At 41.0% G+C, this 17,268-nt stretch overlaps 1 protein-coding gene across 8 annotated transcripts in view; it reads left to right on the plus strand.

Moving 5' to 3' along the window:
* Nucleotides 1-17,268, plus strand: part of TWSG1 (twisted gastrulation BMP signaling modulator 1) — a 114,821-nt gene that overhangs the window by 45,430 nt on the left and 52,123 nt on the right. For all 8 annotated transcript variants that reach the window (XR_012427343.1, XR_010582960.2, XM_074022923.1 and 5 more), the window contains one exon: nucleotides 14,309-14,575. Coding sequence is in view for 6 of the 8 variants with exons in the window: in XM_074022923.1 (XP_073879024.1) it covers nucleotides 14,309-14,575 (267 nt within the window). In the remaining 2 variants the exon portion in view is untranslated. The remainder of the gene's footprint in view (nucleotides 1-14,308; nucleotides 14,576-17,268) is intronic.

Below are 17,268 nucleotides of genomic sequence, written 5' to 3' on the forward strand. Positions count from 1 at the left end.
TTGCAGAAACATGGATGGAACTGGAAGCCATTACTGTTACCTGTAGCAAAGTATCACAGAAATAGAAAACCAAAGGCCCCATGGTCTCATTTATAAGTGGGAGCTAAATAATGAGAACACATGGACAGAAAGAGGGGGACAACAGACACTGGGGCCTACTTGAGGGTGGGGGTGGGGAGGAGGGAGAGGTTTGGAAAAACACTATTGGGTACTATGTTTAGTATCCAGGTGATGAAATAATCTGTATAGCAAACAAGTTTACCTATATAACCTGCACAAGTACCCCTGAACCTAAAATAAAGTGAAAATGTTTTGAAAAAATAGATCCCAGAGGAAAAAACTATAATGGACAATTCTATATAAAAGAAATACATCTATCCATGTATCCTATTGTAGAATAAAGAGACTTGTTTGAAAAAAGAAACTTCTTAGTATTTTTATTAGAAGTGCCTTGAATCTATAGATCAATTTGTAGAGAATTGATGAAGCTTTAATATTGATTCTTCCTACCCATAAACATGGTATTACTTTGTCTTTAATGAGAAACTCATATGAGACTGTACTATGGAGTGAATTGATTGTAGTCTTTTAAAACTTGATGCTTCTTTGATTAAAGATATCCTGAAGAGAAAAAAAGATCCTGGTTTCTTAACATCAGGCATTCCCTGTATACTGTGTGACTCATTAGAGAATTTTGTCTAGTAAAACAATTTTTAATTCTTTAAAATGTCAGGGTAGCAACGTCTAAATTGGATTTGATCTAGTCAGTCATGGAATATTTTGTGAAACTTAATAATAGCTAATGCTTTTATAGCATCTTGTGTGTGGCAAGCACTCTCCATGTATTACTTCATTCAGTCCTAACAACAAACCTAAAGAGTGTGAGAGTGTTATTTTCCCTCATCTGTTCCACACATGAGGAAACTGTGTCCAGAACTAGGTGACCTCCTAAGGTCGAATAACTAGTATGGAGGAAAGCCAGAGTTCCAGCCATGCAGTATTGCTTCAAGGGTCCGTGCTCCGTGATCCAGTATGTTACACGGCTTCTTGATGTTATACATTATTCAGCTTCTTGTGAAGATGAAGGTGAAGGTGGTTATCATTCTAAAATCACATCATATGCACAGTAGCTTTCATCTGTAGCATAACTATTACTCTTGAGCTAGTAATGATGTTGGTTTTAATAAATAGTTATTTACAACTACTGATTTTTCATAATCTCCAGAAAGGTAACTGGGACTGAGGACAAAGCTGTAGTCTGTGAACTTAGATTTTCTCTTTGGATTCAGCCAGATTGCCTGAGAACTGCATACTTAGACTGCATTTTTGTGGCTCTTTATGAAATTGCCTCAGCTGAACTACACTTGGCTTTACACATTGAGTCTTCATTTAGAGGCAGCGTATAAATATGACAATTTGAGAGAGGACAGATGGTAGTGAGATTTTTATGTTTATCAAAACAGAGCCCAGGTTTTAAAAGATTAAGGAAAGCTGCCCTAGACAATGTCATGCCCTCATTTTTCAGTGTCAGTCATTATTTGTCTCAGCAGTGTCCTTTTGGCTTCACTGTGTCTTCTAATATCATCAGCCAAATTGTTTCTTTCTTTTGTAATCTGTAGTTTCAAAATAATAGTTGTTCTGCTTTCAGAAAAAGACAATTACACTGTTGATTTGGTTCTTTTTAAAAACTATACACACCCTCTGGAGATTGATTTACTCCCTGTATTCATGCTGAGGAAACTAAGTGCCAGCAATGAAGACTTCTCTGTACTCTCGAACCCCTCTCACAATGAGGTCTATTTGCTCAGATGCTGTGAATCCCATCAGCTTTTCTGGGTAACTGCCGGCACATTTTGCCATAGCGATCTAGCTACTTATTATGGCTAGTCTCCTGCCATCTGTTCTTTTAATGCAACTGTTCTCAAACTTTTTTTTTTAAATCTCAGGACCCCTCTACACTCTGAAAAATTCAGTCTTTTGTGATGTGTTGTAATGGTTGAAGTATATAAAGAAAATACAGCCTCACACAGCTATGTAATTGGAAAAGAAAAGAGCATTTTTAATAGCCTCATCCAATAATTATGTATCTGGAGTATCGTATTAATATATTCAGTATTTTAAAACTCATGAAGTAATAATTTTGCATACCTAGGTAGATTACTTAAGGTTCAAGCATTATGTTAAATTTTTCAAAAATGTAGAAAAGAAAGCCATCTAGCATCTACTACTATTAACATATATGTATTTCTCTTCGAAATATAATTTACAAACTAAAATGACTACTTAAACATATCCTTGAACATAGTAAATTCAAGCAATGCCAAGAAGGTGTTTATAATGAAATGCCTCCCTTTATACCCCTAGTTGCTCTTCCTCAAGTTGTTTATAATACAGCTAGTAAAGAGGTATGTATTTTTGAACCTATTTTTGAAATATACATCTAGAAAGTATACCCCACAAGCGTACAGCAAAATAAATTTACCTGGCCTTTACACATCCCTGTTACTAGCATCCATACGGAAAACCAGAACATTGCTAGCACCACCAAAAACCTCATTGTGCTTATCCACACGTTTTAACATAGTTGTGCTTAAAACTCTACGATACCGTTAGAATAACTCTAAGATATCTTTATCTTTTAAAAACTCTAAGATACCTTTAGAATAACTATATTTATTTGCATCAAAAGATATCTTTCAATAATATTTTTGGGTTTTTTTTGTCATTTACAGAAAGCACTTACATGAACCATACATCTCAGCTTTGGTTTCCTCTTTTCCTCATCACTGGAAAGTTCTCACTTTTGGGAAAGTTAACCATATTTAGAAAAAACAAGAGGAGGCTGGGCATGGTGATTGGGCGCGGTGGCTCACACCTGTAATCCCAGCACTTTGGGAGGCCAAGGCAGGCAGATCACTTGAGGCCAGGAGTTCAAGACCAGCTTGGCCAACATGATGAAACCCTGTCTCTACTAAAAATACAAAAATTAGCCAGGCGTGGTGGCGCACACCTGTAGTCCCAGGTACTCGAGAGACTGAGACAGGAGAATCGCTTGATCCCAGGAAGCGGAGGTTGCAGTGAACTGATATCGTGTCACTGCACTGCAGCCTGGGTGACAGAGCGAGACTCTGTCTCAAAAAAACAGGCTGGGTGCGGTGACTCACGCCTGTAATCCCAGCACTTTGGGAGTCCGAGGCGGGCAGATCACCTGAAGTCAGGAGCTCGCCTGGCCAACATGGTGAAAACCTGTCTCTACTAAAAATAAAAAAATTAGCGGGGCATGGCAGTGGGTGCCTGTAATCGCAGCTACTTAGGAGTCTAAGGCAGGAGAATTGCTTGAAACCAGGAGGCAGAGGTTGCAGTGAGCTGAGATCATGCCTCTGCACTCCAGCCTGGGTGACAGAGCAAGACTCCATCTCAAAAAAAAAAAAAAAAAAAAAAAAGTCTATTGGAAAAATAATAAATTAAGAGAGGCTAGAAAAAGAAAAAAAAAAAAAAAGGAAATAAAAAGAGGCTCTCCCCAGCAAACTCTGTCAGCAACTTTAGGTAACAAATAGCAAAAAGGTTGAGGTGAACCACTTAATATCAAAATATGTCTTACATACAATGACTAAATATACAAGTTTGAAGAACACAAAGACCAGTATGGCTAGATGTTCATAAACAAGGGGAAGAGTAGAGAAAGATGAGTGAGAGAGGTAGGTCAGGACCAGGTCTTGGAGACCATGGAAGGGAATTTGGATTATATCCTAAGTATAATGGAAACTCACTGGAGAGTGTATGGTGGTGACATCTGAATTACTTTTTTTTTCTTTTTTTGAGACAGAGTCCTGCTCTGTCACCCAGGCTGGAGTGCAGAGGTGTGATCTTGGCCACTGCAAACTCCGCCTCCCAGGTTCAAACGATTCTCCTGCCTCAGGCTCCCAAGGGGCTGGAATTACAGGTGTGCACCACCACACCCAACTAATTTTTGTATTTTTAATAGAGATGGGGTTTCACCATGTTGGCCAGGCTGGTCTCAAACTCCTGACCTCGTGATCCGCCCACCTTGGCCTCCCAAAGTGCTGGGATTACAGGCATGAGCCACTGTGCCTGGCCTTGAATTACATTTTTAAATGATCATTCTGACTATTATATGGAAGGTAGATTTGAGAATGTAAAGAGAAGAAACAAATTAGGAGACTGTTGCAGTAGTTCAAATAAAAGATTATGGTGGATTTGACTAGGATTACTGATAGCAGTAGAAATGGTGGAGCTCAGATTCTGGAAATATTTTGGAGGGAAACTGTCAGAGTTTGGTTTGAATTGGATATAAGATCTGAGAAAAGTGAGGAATTAAAGTTGACCTATGAGGTAGCTAAAGTGGGGTGGATTTACAAATCATTGTCATTAAGGAATTGAAATTTTGACCAGAGTGTTGGGCGAATCTTTGATGTGAATATTGAAATTGTCAAGAATGACAGTGGGTCCAGTGGTGGAAATGAGATAGCGATCCAGGTATTGAAGTTTATTAGTAAGTAGGGGGGAAGTGGCTGAGTATACAAACATAGTAGCTAAAAGGAAAGAAAAGGAATGGTAACATTAAATAATGTGTGTTTTTTATTTTATTTTATTTATTTTTGTTTTTGAGACAGAGTCTCGCTCTGTCGCCCAGGCTGGAGTGCAGTGGCCGGATCTCAGCTCACTGCAAGCTCCGCCTCCTAGGTTCACGCCATTCTCCTGCCTCAGCCTCCCTAGTAGCTGGGACTACAGGTGCCCGCCTCACCCAGCTAGTTTTTTGTTTTTTGTTTTTTGGTTTTTTTTGTATTTTTTAGTAGAGACGGGGTTTCACCGTGTTAGCCAGGATGGTCTCGATCTCCTGACCTCGTGATCCGCCCGTCTCGGCCTCCCAAAGTGCTGGGATTGCAGGCTTGAGCCACCACGCCCAGCCTATAATGTGTGTTTTAAAGGAGCTGGAGTTTTCTAAAGAGAATGGAAGACACCTTAAAATCCATTAAACAATTGTGTCTCCAAGTTCAGTTAAAATGTAATGGGGGCTTGGTCTAGGATGATAGCAGAGGAGATGAAGAGAGGTGGCCTCGTTAGAAAAATAATTACAAGGTTAAACTCAATTAGATTTGGTGACAGTTTGGAAATGGGAACTGAGGGTTGATGGGAGCCAGGAATTACCTCTAGGTTTCTGTTTATGTGACTGGATAAATTGTGACAGGGAACCAAAATAAGCTTACCTAAGACCCAGGTGTGTTAGGGAAGATGACTGAGACAGTTGAATTTGAGGGGCCTATAAAGTTCTCAAGTGGTGATGTTCTATAGAAAGTTGGATACAAATATCTGGAAGAAATGGATCAATGATGAGTAGATTGGCCGGGCACGGTGGCTCAAGCCTGTAATCCCAGCACTTTGGGAGGCCGAAACGGGCGGATCACGAGGTCAGGAGATCGAGACCATCCTGGCTAACATGGTGAAACCCCGTCTCTACTAAAAAATACAAAAAAACTAGCCGGGCGAGGTGGCGGGCGCCTGTAGTCCCAGCTACTTGGGAGGCTGAGGCCAGAGAATGGCGTAAACCCGGGAGGCGGAGCTTGCAGTGAGCTGAGATCCGGCCACTGCACTCCAGCCTGGGTGACAGAGCGAGACTCTGTCTCAAAAAAAAAAAAAAAAAAAAAAAGATGAGTAGATTGATATGCAGGTAGTGGTTGATCACATTTCCCAACTCCTTCAAGTAAATGTGACTTCTGGTTCAATATCATGGTCTAAATTCACATATTTTCTTCCCTTCCACTTAGGATGCCAGTAAAATGAAATAAAGGAATAAAATTGGAAATAACTCTACAAACAAAGAGAAATAAAAGGAGCGATTGTAATTTGAGTTTGCATCAGATATCTAAAAGGAAAGATAGAAGTGCTTTCCCTTTTTTTTTTTTTTTTTTTTCCTGAGACAAAGTCTTGCTCTATCGCCCAGGCTGGAGTGCAGTGGCTCAGCCTTGGCTCACTCCGCCTCCTGGGTTCAAGCTATTCTCTTGCCTCAGTTTCCCGAGTAGCTGGGACTACATACAGGCACATGCCACCATGCCTGGCTAATTTTTGTATTTTTAGTAGAGATGGGATTTCACTGTGTTGGCCAGGCTGGTCTTGAACTCCTGATCTCAGGTGATCCACCTGCCTCGGCCTCCCAAAGTGCTGGGATTACAGGCATGAGCCACCACGCCCGGCCCAGATGTGCTTGCTCTTTAGTAAACAGATTGGAAGGAACACCAAAACAAATTGCATAAAAGGGGGTTATGGTGAGAGTAGGAGTGACGTCCCAGCTAAACCCCAAAGAGGCTCCAGTTGCAGCTTTGTGGAGTGTGGGAGTGAGAAATGAATTTGAAAATAGCAAGATTATTTGAAGATCCGTCTGTAGAACAGCTGTATGATTTGATAACCGATTCCGTCCTCCATTCATCAGAAAAAGTTCCAAGTAATTAAGAAGTTTCTCTAGGAAAAAGAAATTGGAGAATTTCTCTCTAGAGAAATTGAAGGCAACTAGCTGAAAAGTAGTCGGGCCACTAATGTGTTGTTGGTACCCAGGCAAGGCCTCCTCATTCAGGCATTGCAGGGAGGAAAGGCGTCGTCAGCCTGATGACTAGATGTGAAAGAAAAACAGAGTAAGTGTACCTTAAAAGAAAGAATGAAGAGCAGACCATGGAGGAAATATTTAGGATATAAAAGAAATCTTTTAAAAACCGATTGTGATCTTTTAGAAAAAGTTAACAAAATGTCATGTCTATATTATGAAAAACAATCAGAACAAGAAAACTTTTGCAGATTTAAAGTTCAACTGGGGCCAGGCATGGTGGCTCACGCCTGTAATCCCAGCATTTTGGGAGGCCGAGGCGGGTGGATCACCTGAGGTCAGGAGTTTGAGACCAGCCTGACCAATATGGCGAAACCCCAACTCTACTAAAAATACAAAAATTAGCTGGGCGTGGTGGCGCATGCCTGTAGTCCCAGCTGCTCTGGAGGCTGAGACAGGAGAATCGCTTGATCTGGGGAGGCGGAGGATTCAGTGAGCTGAGATCATGCCATTGAAGCCTGAGCAACAGAGAGAGAATCTGTCAAAAAAAAAAAAAAAAAAAAAAAAAAGGCCGGGCGTGGTGGCTCACACCTGTAATTCCAGCATTTTGGGAGAAACAGGCAGGCGGATCACCTGAGGTCAGGAGTTTGAGACCAGCCTGGCCAACATGGTGAAACCTCATTTCTACTAAAAATATAAAAATTAGGCGGGCATGGTAGTGGGTACCTGTAATCCCAGCTATTCAGAGGCTGAGGCAGGAGAATTGCTTGCACCCAGGAGGCGGAGCTGGCAGTGAGCACTCTAGCCTGGGCGCCAGAGCGAGATTCCATCTCAAAAAAAAAAAAAAAAAAAAAAATCAATTAGAAAAATAATCAGAGAGTCTGAAAATATTATTGGAGTGTCATAGAATATAGTGAAAACAGGCAGGTAATAAAATATAACAGGGAATATAACACTCCAGAAGAATTTTTTAAAAAAAGAAGGAGGGAAGAAATTATCAAATAATAGAAGAAAAATTACCAAAGCTGAGAAAAAAAAACAGTGAGACCTTAGGTTGAAAGAGCCTACAGAATGCTGAGTGAGATGAGTGAAAAAAAACCTACACGTGCCACATCCTCAAAATTTTACAACGTCTAGGTTAAAAAATATTCTAAAAGATTTCAGAAAGAATAATAGGGTTCGTCTACAAGAAGTTAAAAATCACACTGCCATCAGCCTTCTCATCAGTATCACTGGGCCAGTGACTTAACTGGTTGGTGGGAAAATTATTTTGACCTGTCAAATTATCAGGAATGTGGATGTAAAATAGAAACATTTTTAGACAAATAATAACTCTAAGTTTACTTCTCACCTACCATTTCTAAAAGAATTAATAGAGATCAATCAAACAAAACAGGATAGAAAACCAAGAAAGATAACAACATGGGTTGAAGGAAGCAATAGCTTTAACCGGAGTTCAGTTAAGGATAGCTGCAGAATGATAATCACACAGGAGGCCTGGGATGAAGCGTCCTGACTGAAGCAGTAAATAAAGAGAAAAAAGAAACTGGATTCAGCATATCATTGAGAAGCAGAATAAGTTTTCAAGATATGCTGAAACATTATTGTGTGGTACACAGAAAGAAAATTCCAAGCATAGAAATGCCAAGAAAAAAGAAAACTGAACAAGAAAATAATTCTCCATAAAGGAATTAAATTTGGCAGTTAATTTTTTATTATAAAAATATTGAAATATACACAGAAGTGGAGCAAAGAGCATAATGAACTATGTATTCCTCACGCAGGTTCAGCAGTGGTCCAGAATATGCCACATTCGCCTCATCCTTTTTTCTTTCTTTGCTGAAGTATTTAAAAGCAAATTGCAGGTTGGGCGCAATGGCTCATGCATAATCCCAGCGCTTTGGGAGGCCAAGCTGGGCAGATCACCTGAGGCCAGGAATTCGAGACCAGCCTAGTCAAAATGGCAAAACCTCATCTCTACTAAAACTACAAAAAAATATTAGCTGAATGTGGTGGTGGGTGCCTGTAGTCCTAGCTACTTGGGAGGCTGAAGCAGGAGAATCACTTGAACCCAGGAGGCAGAGGTTGCAGTGAGCTGAGATTGTGCCATTGGACTCTAGCCTGGACAACAAGAGTAAAACTCTGTCTCAAAAAAAAAAAAAAAAAAAAGCAAATTGCAGACATCAAATACTTTTTACCCCTACTTTCCTTCAGTGTCAATCTCTAAAAAAAGGTGGACATTGACTTTTTCTAATCATAATGCTGTTATAACACATAACAAAATTAACAATAAGTTCTTGGTGAAATCTAAAATTCAGTTCATGATCAGGTTTCTCCAGATGTTTCAAAAATGTGTTTTCACAGTTCACTTGTTCAAATTAATTCACAATTCTTGTATTGAGTTTGCTTGTTGCGTTTTCATCCAGATTGACCCTCCTTCCATTTCTGTCATGCTACTTGCCAATGAAGGAACTGTATCAGTTGACCTATAGAATAGCCCACATTCAGGATTTGACTGCTCCCCGTGGTATCCTTTAACTTGTTCCTCTGCCCCTCTGTATTTCTAGTAATTTGAAGCTAAGTATAAGAAAATGGTTAGATTCAGGTTTAATATTTCTTGGCAAGAACATCTCTTAGGTCATGCCATGTGAAATGTAACATGGTTTTCATTGTTTTATGAAGTTCAAGGAAAAGTTCACTTTATCTCAAAATCAGAAGTATTGTCCTCTGACAATATGACATTGAACAAGGAAGTCCTACCATACTACCTGTTCTGTCATGAACAATTTTCATAGGATTATGTTAAGGTAACTACTTGTACTGGTTTTCAACTCTTTCAGTGTATGAGAAAACTTGTACTGTTTTCAACTCTTTCAATGTATCTTTTCAATGTATGAGACTAGGCTGCATTGTGAATTTGCCACAGAATATGGTTATCAAGTTTGTCAATATAGAATTTGGAGAAGTTGGCTAGGGAAAGTGGAAAAGACCTTAGTATCTTTATCAGCAAATCAGGGACATCAGGTTTACTAGTTTTAATGCAGTATATTGAGATTTAAATTACGAATGTTTTTGTCCTAAATTTGTTAAATGCACAAAACTCCCCACACATTTTTTTGATAGAATGAAATCTCTGATAATGAGCACTGAAGTTTCATTTATTTATTTGTTTGTTTTTTAGAGACAGGGTCATACGAGTTACCCAGGCTGGCCTGGAACTTTTGGGTTCTGTCAGTCTTCCTGCCTCAGCCTCCCAAGTGACTGGGATGCGTGCCACCGTGCCTGGCTGAAATTTCTTTTTTTTTTTTTTTTTTTTTTTTTGAGACGGAGTCTCGCTCTGCCGCCCAGGCTGGAGTGCAGTGGCCGGATCTCAGCTCACTGCAAGCTCCGCCTCCCGGGTTCACGCCATTCTCCTGCCTCAGCCTCCCGAGTAGTTGGGACTACAGGCGCCCGCCACCGCGCCCGGCTAGTTTTTTGTATTTTTTAGTAGAGACGGGGTTTCACCGTGTTAGCCAGGATGGTCTCGATCTCCTGACCTCGTGATCCGCCCGTCTCGGCCTCCCAAAGTGCTGGGATTACAGGCTTGAGCCACCGCGCCCGGCCTGGCTTAACTTTTTAAACTTTTAATCTGAGGAAGAAGTGAAACTCCATCTTACACCTAATAGATGCAACACAAAAATGAAACATAATTTAGCTTTCAGAAGTATAGCCACACCCCACGGAGATATTGCTGCTTTGGTTCCAGATCACTGCAGTAAAGCGACGGTCTCAATGAAGTGAGTCACGCAAATACTTTGGTTTCCCAGTGCATATAAAAGTTATTTTACACTATACTGTAGTTTATTAAGTGTGCAATTGTATTGTGTCTTAAAAAATACACACCTTAAATACAAAATACTTCATTGTTAAAAAATGCAAAAAATCATCTAAGCCTTCAGGCAGTTGTAATCTTTTTGCTGGTGGAGGCTCTTGCCTCCATCTTAATGGCTGCTAATTGATCAGGCTGGTGGTTGCTGAAGGTTGGAGTGGCTGTGACAGTTTCTTTCTTCTTTTTTTTTTTTTTTTTTTTCCCAAGACGGAATCTCGCTCTGTCGCCCAGGCTGGAGTGCAGTGGCACAATCTCGGCTCGCTGCAACCTCCGCCTCTCAGATTCACGCCATTCTCCTGCCTCAGCCTCCCAAGTAGCAGGGACTACAGGCACCCACCATCATGCCCAGCTAATTTTTTGTATTTTTAGTAGAGACAGGGTTTCACCGTGTTAGCCAGGATGGTCTCAATCTCCTGACCTCGTGATCCACCCGCATCGGCCTCTCAAAGTGCTGGAATTACAGGTGTGAGCCACCATGCCCAGCCCTCTTTCTTCTTTTTTTAAATAGAGATGGAGTCTCACTATGTTGCCTAGACTGGTCTCAATTTCCTGGCCTCAAGCAATCCTCCAGCCTTGGTCCCCCAAAATGCTGAGATTATAGGCATGAGCCATCACACTGGCTGGCAGTGTCTTAAAATATGATAACACTGAAGTTTGTTGCATCAGTTGACTCTTCCTTTCATGAAATATTTCTCTGTTGCACATCATGCTATTTGATAGTATTTACCCACAGTAGAACTTCTTTCAAAATTAGGCCGGATGCAGTGGCTCATGTCTATAAACCCAGAGCTTTGGAAATCTGAGACAGGAGGATAGCTGCAGGCCAGAGTTTGAGATGAGCCTGGACATCATAGTGAGACCCCCATCTCTACAAAAAATGGAAAAAATTAGCTGGGCATGGTGGTGCACACCTCTAGATCTAGTTACTTGGGAGACTCAGGTGGGAGGATCCCCTTGAGTCCAGGAGTTCAGTACTGACTGCAGTGAGTTGTGATTGTGCCACTACACTCCAGCTTGGGTGAAGAGTAAGACTCTCTCTCAGTAAATAAAAGTTAAAAATTGGAGTCAGTCCTGAAACCCCGCACTGCTTTAACAACTAGGTTTACATAATATTCTAAATCCTTTGTTGTCATTTCAACAATGTTTACAGCATTTTCACTTGGAGTAGATTCCATCTCAAGAAACACTTGCTTTGCTCATATCCATAAGAAGCAACTCCTCATTTGTTCAGGTTTTTTAATGAGATTGCAATAATTCAGTCACATCCTCAGGCCACACTTCTAATTCTAGTTATCTTGCTATTTCCACTACATTTTCAGTAATTTTCTCCACTGAAGTCTTGAACCCCTCAAAGTCATCCATGAGTGTTGTACTCAACTTCTCTTCTAAACTCTGATAAAGTTGATAATTTGACCTCCTCCCATGAATCATGAATGTTCCTAATGGCATCTAGAATGGTGAATCCTTTCCAGAAGGCTTTCAATTTAGTTTGCCCAGATCCATCAGAGGAATCTATGGCAGCTATAACCTTACAATATATATTTCTGAGATAATGAGACTTGCAAGTTGAAATGACTCCCTCAACCTTGGGTTTCAGAACATCTGCTGTGTTAGCAAGCATGAAAGCAACATTAATCTCCTTGTACGTCTTCATCAGAGCTCTTGGGTGACCAGGTACAGTGTCAGCGAGCAGTAATATTTGAAAGGAATCAGTTTTTCTGAAAAGTAGGTCTCAACAGTAGACTTAAAATATTCAATAAACCATGCTATAAACAAATATGCTGTCATCCAGGCTTTATTGTTCCATTTCTAGGGCACAGGCAGGGTAGATTTAGCATAAATCTTATGGGTGCCCTAGGGTTTTTGGAATGGTAAATTAGCATTGGCTTCAACCCAAAGTTACCAGCTGCATTAACTCCCAGCAAGATAGTGGGCCTGTTCTTTGAAGCTTTTGAAACCAGGCATTGATTTCTTTCTAGCTAGGATAGTCCTAGATAGCATCGTCTTGCAATAGAAGGTTGTTTCATCTACATTGAAAATCTGTTGTTTGGTGTAGCCACCTTCACCAATGACTTAGCTAGATCTTCTGAATAACCTGCTGCAGTTTGTACATCAGCACTTGCGGCTTCGCTTTGCACTTTTATGTTATAGAGATGGCTTCTTTCCTTAAACCTCATGAACCAACCTCTGCCAGCTTCAGACTTTTCTTCTGCAGTGTCCTTACCTCTCTCAGCCCTCAGATAATTGAAGAGAGGCCCTTGCTCTGGATTGAACTTTAAGGGAATATTTTGGCTGGTTTAATCTATCCAGACCACTCAAACTTTCTCCATATCAGCAGTAAGGCTGTTTCACTTTCTCAGCATTTGTGTGTTAAGAGTAACACTTTCCATTTCCTTCAAGAACTTTTCCCTTGCATTCCCAACTAGGCTGTTTGGCACAATGGCACAGGATTTCCCTCAGCCTTGATGTACCTGATGTTTACTTGTGACCAGACTTACGTCACACATTCGTGGCAACATTACCACCTCCCATCACTGGTGATGTTAACTTTGATCTTCTGATCATATTGGTGCCCGCCAGACTTCTCCACATTAAAGTCATTATTAATGACCTTTTGTAAGTGATTAGTATTTTGTGGAGAGCTTTCCCAGAATACATCAGCATGTTCTTATCTAACAGTCACCCACCAGACTTAATAGCCATTGACTACTCCCATCCGAATCAAACCCCTGTGAGAGTGCCAAATGGTGATTTTCTGTTTCCTTTCTTCTATGTTTATCAGTTGGTAAGGAATATCATTCCCTTCTCTTGTATTTATTTGTATATAAAAACTCATTGCCAGGCGCGGTGGCTCACGCCTGTAATCCCAGCACTTTGGGAGGCTGAGGCGGGCGGATCACAAGGTCAGGAGATCAAGACAATCCTGGCTAACACGGTGATACCCCGTCTCCACTAAAAAATACAAAAAAATTAGCCGGGGTGGTGGCGGACGCCTGTAGTCCCAGCTACTCAGGAGGCTGAGGCAGGAGAATGGCGTGAACCTCGGAGGCGGAGCTTGCAGTGAGCCGAGATCCCGCCACTACACTCCAGCCTGGGCAACAGAGCGAGATTCTGTCTCAAAAAAAAAAAAAAAAAAAAGAAAAGAAGAAAAAAAGAAAGAGCTCATTGATTCTTGTTTTGTTTACAAGATGGTAATCCATTTTGATTGATTGATTGATTGATTGATTGACATGGGGTTGCCCAGGCTAGAGTCCAGTGGTACAGTGATAGCTTACTGCAGCCTTATCTCCTGGGCTCAAGAAATCCTCCCGCCTCAGCCTCCCAAGTAGATGGGCCTACAGGCATGTACCACCACACCCAGCTAATCTTTTTTAATTTTTGTAGAGATGATGTTTGCTATGTTGCCTAAGCTGGTATCAAACTCCTGGGCTGGCCTCCTAAGTGCTGGGATTATAGGCGTGAGCCAATGCGCTCAGTTCATTATTATTTTAATGCTCAAATTGTCTATTAGCCAGTAGGAGCCCCTTCAGTTGGCCTCCTGTGTCTCTTCAGCATGCCCCATCGTTCATGGTGCACTTCCTTACTTTCTGGCACAAATGTGTTCCTGGCTCATTTTGCACTTTCCTGACCCAGCCTTCAAATCAGTCTTTCCTCCAAGGAGCTCTGGTTCCTATTAGGTATTTTAAAAACAAGATCTAAGCGTTCAGTATGCTTGAAGCTACTGGGGTAGGATATCATCATTTAGGCTCACCTAGCAAAAAAAAAAAAAAAAAAAGCTAGGAAAATATCTACATGTAATCCTAGAAGTTACATAATTTAATGTGTTACAGCTGTGATTGCAAGGCAGTGACTAACAAAATCTTATGATATTACCCCCAACCCAGGTATGTGTAATCCTCGAAATTATAGTGACACACCTCCAACTTCAAAGAGCACAGTGGAGGAGCTGCATGAACCGATCCCTTCTCTCTTCCGGGCACTCACAGAAGGAGATACTCAGCTGAATTGGAACATCGTTTCTTTCCCTGTTGCAGAAGAACTTTCACATCATGAGAATCTGGTTTCATTTTTAGAAACTGTGAACCAGCCACACCACCAGAATGTGTCTGTTCCCAGCAATAATGTTCACGCGCCTTATTCCAGTGACAAAGGTAACTGCCAACAGTTGACTTTTTCCATTCTGCCCCCTCATGTGGTCTGTCCGTCAATCTAGAAAACCTATATAAGACCATCTTTTGGAGCAGCTTTTTGGTTTTGAATTTGTATCATCTCACATAAATTCTAGACTCAATAACCCTGATCCCATCATATCCTTCCACATGCCAGAAGGATAAGAGAAAAAAAAATATCTCCGATCCCTGAGTAGATAAAGAGGCATGTCGACCAGGTGTGGTGGCTCATGCCTGTAATCCCAGCACTTTGGGAGGCTGAGGCAGGTGGATCACGAGGTTAAGAGTTCAAGACCAGCCTGGCCAACATGGTGAAACCCCGTCTCTACTAAGAATACAAAAATTAGCCGGCCGTGGTGGCGGGAGCCTGTAGTCCCACCTACTTAGGGAGGCTGAGGCAGGAGAATTGCTTGAACCTGAGAGTCGGAGGTTGCTGTGAACCGAGATCGCACCACTGCACTCCAGCCTGTGTGGCAGAGCAAGACTCTGTCTCGCCAAAAAAAAAGATAAAGAGGCATGTCAGCATATTGTCAAAATTCCTCCATACTCCTGGCAGCAGAGGCTATACTGTACTGGAAAATAGATAATTGTTCCTAATTCTGGTATTTATTTGTCTTAGGCTTTATTCTCTTCATAAGATAACAACAGTGCTGCTTCTCTAATATGATATTGCTCATTGTCAGGTAACGTTCAGAGTATCCCATGAAGTCAGATTTTTATAATAGCAGACGTACCAAAATGATGCCAAAGTCATTAGCTAAATTTCTTTATAAGCAAGTTGGTATTCCAGACATCTCATTTCCAGGCATAAACTAACCCCAGCCAGTTCTCTGCAAATGAGTGCTGTTGTTCAGAAAAGGAATTAAATGAGAAAATAACTTATACAAATTACAGAAGCATATTTAAGAGCATTTATTAGTGAAGATAGGGCATATCATAATTTTGGAATGTAAAAAGCATGTGACTTTTATAAAATCTTTGATATTTTTGATAAAAGTCACCATATTTTACTGTGGAAGCATAAAGCACTTATGAAAAATTGGAATTATTTCTTAAACTATGAGGTGAATTATGTATAAATAGTATAATTTGGACTCTTACTTGACTATTACTTGTGCCCTCCATTACATTCCTACCTATATAAAACAGTGTGGGCCGGGTGCAGTGGCTCACGCCTGTAATCCCAGCACTTTGGGAGGCCGAGGCGGGCGGATAACCTGAGGTCGGGAGTTCAAGACCAGCCTGACCAACATGGAGAAACCTCGTCTCTACTAGAAATACAAAATTAGCTGGGTGTGGTAGCGTATGCCTGTAATCCCAGCTACTTGGGAGGCCGAGGCAGGAGAATCGCTTGAGCCCGGGAGGTGGAGGTTGCGGCGAGCTGAGATCGTACCATTGCACTCCAGCCTGGGCAACTAGAGCAAAACTCCATCTCAAAAAAAAAAACAACAAAAAACCGTGTGAGCTTTGGACATTAATAGTAAAAGCAAAACAGATTCTGTTAAATGACAGTATAAGAATTCTTACTGCCTTTTAGGTTAAAGTACTTTGTAAAACAAATGCTAGATTTTGGAAAACATTAGAAACGTATGGAATGCAATAATATTTTTTATCATTTTCTCCATTATTAAAATGTAAATAATCAACATAATAGATATTAAATAATAATTCATAAGTTTTGTTCAAAGATTATATACATTTATGAAGCAATTAGCAAGAAGCTAATTCCTGGAAACTCCAGCTATCTTCAAGACACAGCTAAAGTTTTTTCTCTGTGACATCTTTCCTGGGCACCTCTTCCCCCAGATAGAGTTAGCCTCTTCCTGCTGCTCCTCCTGCATTTGCAGTTTGTTTGTTTGTTTTTTGAGACAGAGTTTCACTCTTGTTGCCCAGGCTGGAGTGCAATGGCGCAATCTCGGCTCACTACAACCTCCACTTCCCAGGTTCCAGTGATTCTCCTGCCTCAGCCTCCCGAGTAGCTGGGGTTACAGGCACCTGCCATCATGCCTGGTTAATTTTTTGTATTTTTAGTAGAGACAGGGTTTCACCATGTTGGCCAGGCTGGTTGCAAACTCCTGGCCTCAGGTGATCCACCTGCCTCGGCCTCCCAAAGTGTTGGGATTACAGACTTGAGCTACCATGCCTGGCCTGCATTTGCAGTTCTATTTGTTGTCTGTTTTTAGCTTATGTATCTATCATTTTCTACTTAGTTCTGTGGATTCTCTGATTCCTCTACTGAAAATATAAAAATTAGCCGGGTGTGGCGGTGTATGGCTGTAAATCCCAGCTACTCAGGAGGCTGAGGCAGAGAATCACTTGAACCTGGGAGGTGGAGGCTACAGTGAGCCAAGATCGCACCACTGCACTCCAGCCTGGGCGACAGAGTGAGACTCCGTCTCAAAAAAAAAAAAAAAAAAAAGGAAATGCCCAGTTTAAAAGTACAGCTGTATAATATAGCAAATGTTTTTAAGCCCAATAAACCAACCTTTAGAACAAAGCCTGAAATTTAATAAAAGAAGCTAAGGAAGCCCTTTGCCTTCTTCAGTTAGAGTGAGAGAATCTGACTTCCTTCTCAACATAATTAATTAATGAAGATCTTTTTTCCTGCACCTCATCTTTGTCATGTACAGACCAGCAGTAAGAGAACTAAGATAAATAACTATTAATATTCAACT

Source organism: Macaca fascicularis, chromosome 18, assembly GCF_037993035.2.
Source record: "Macaca fascicularis isolate 582-1 chromosome 18, T2T-MFA8v1.1".
NCBI classification, from domain to species: Eukaryota; Metazoa; Chordata; class Mammalia; order Primates; family Cercopithecidae; genus Macaca; species Macaca fascicularis.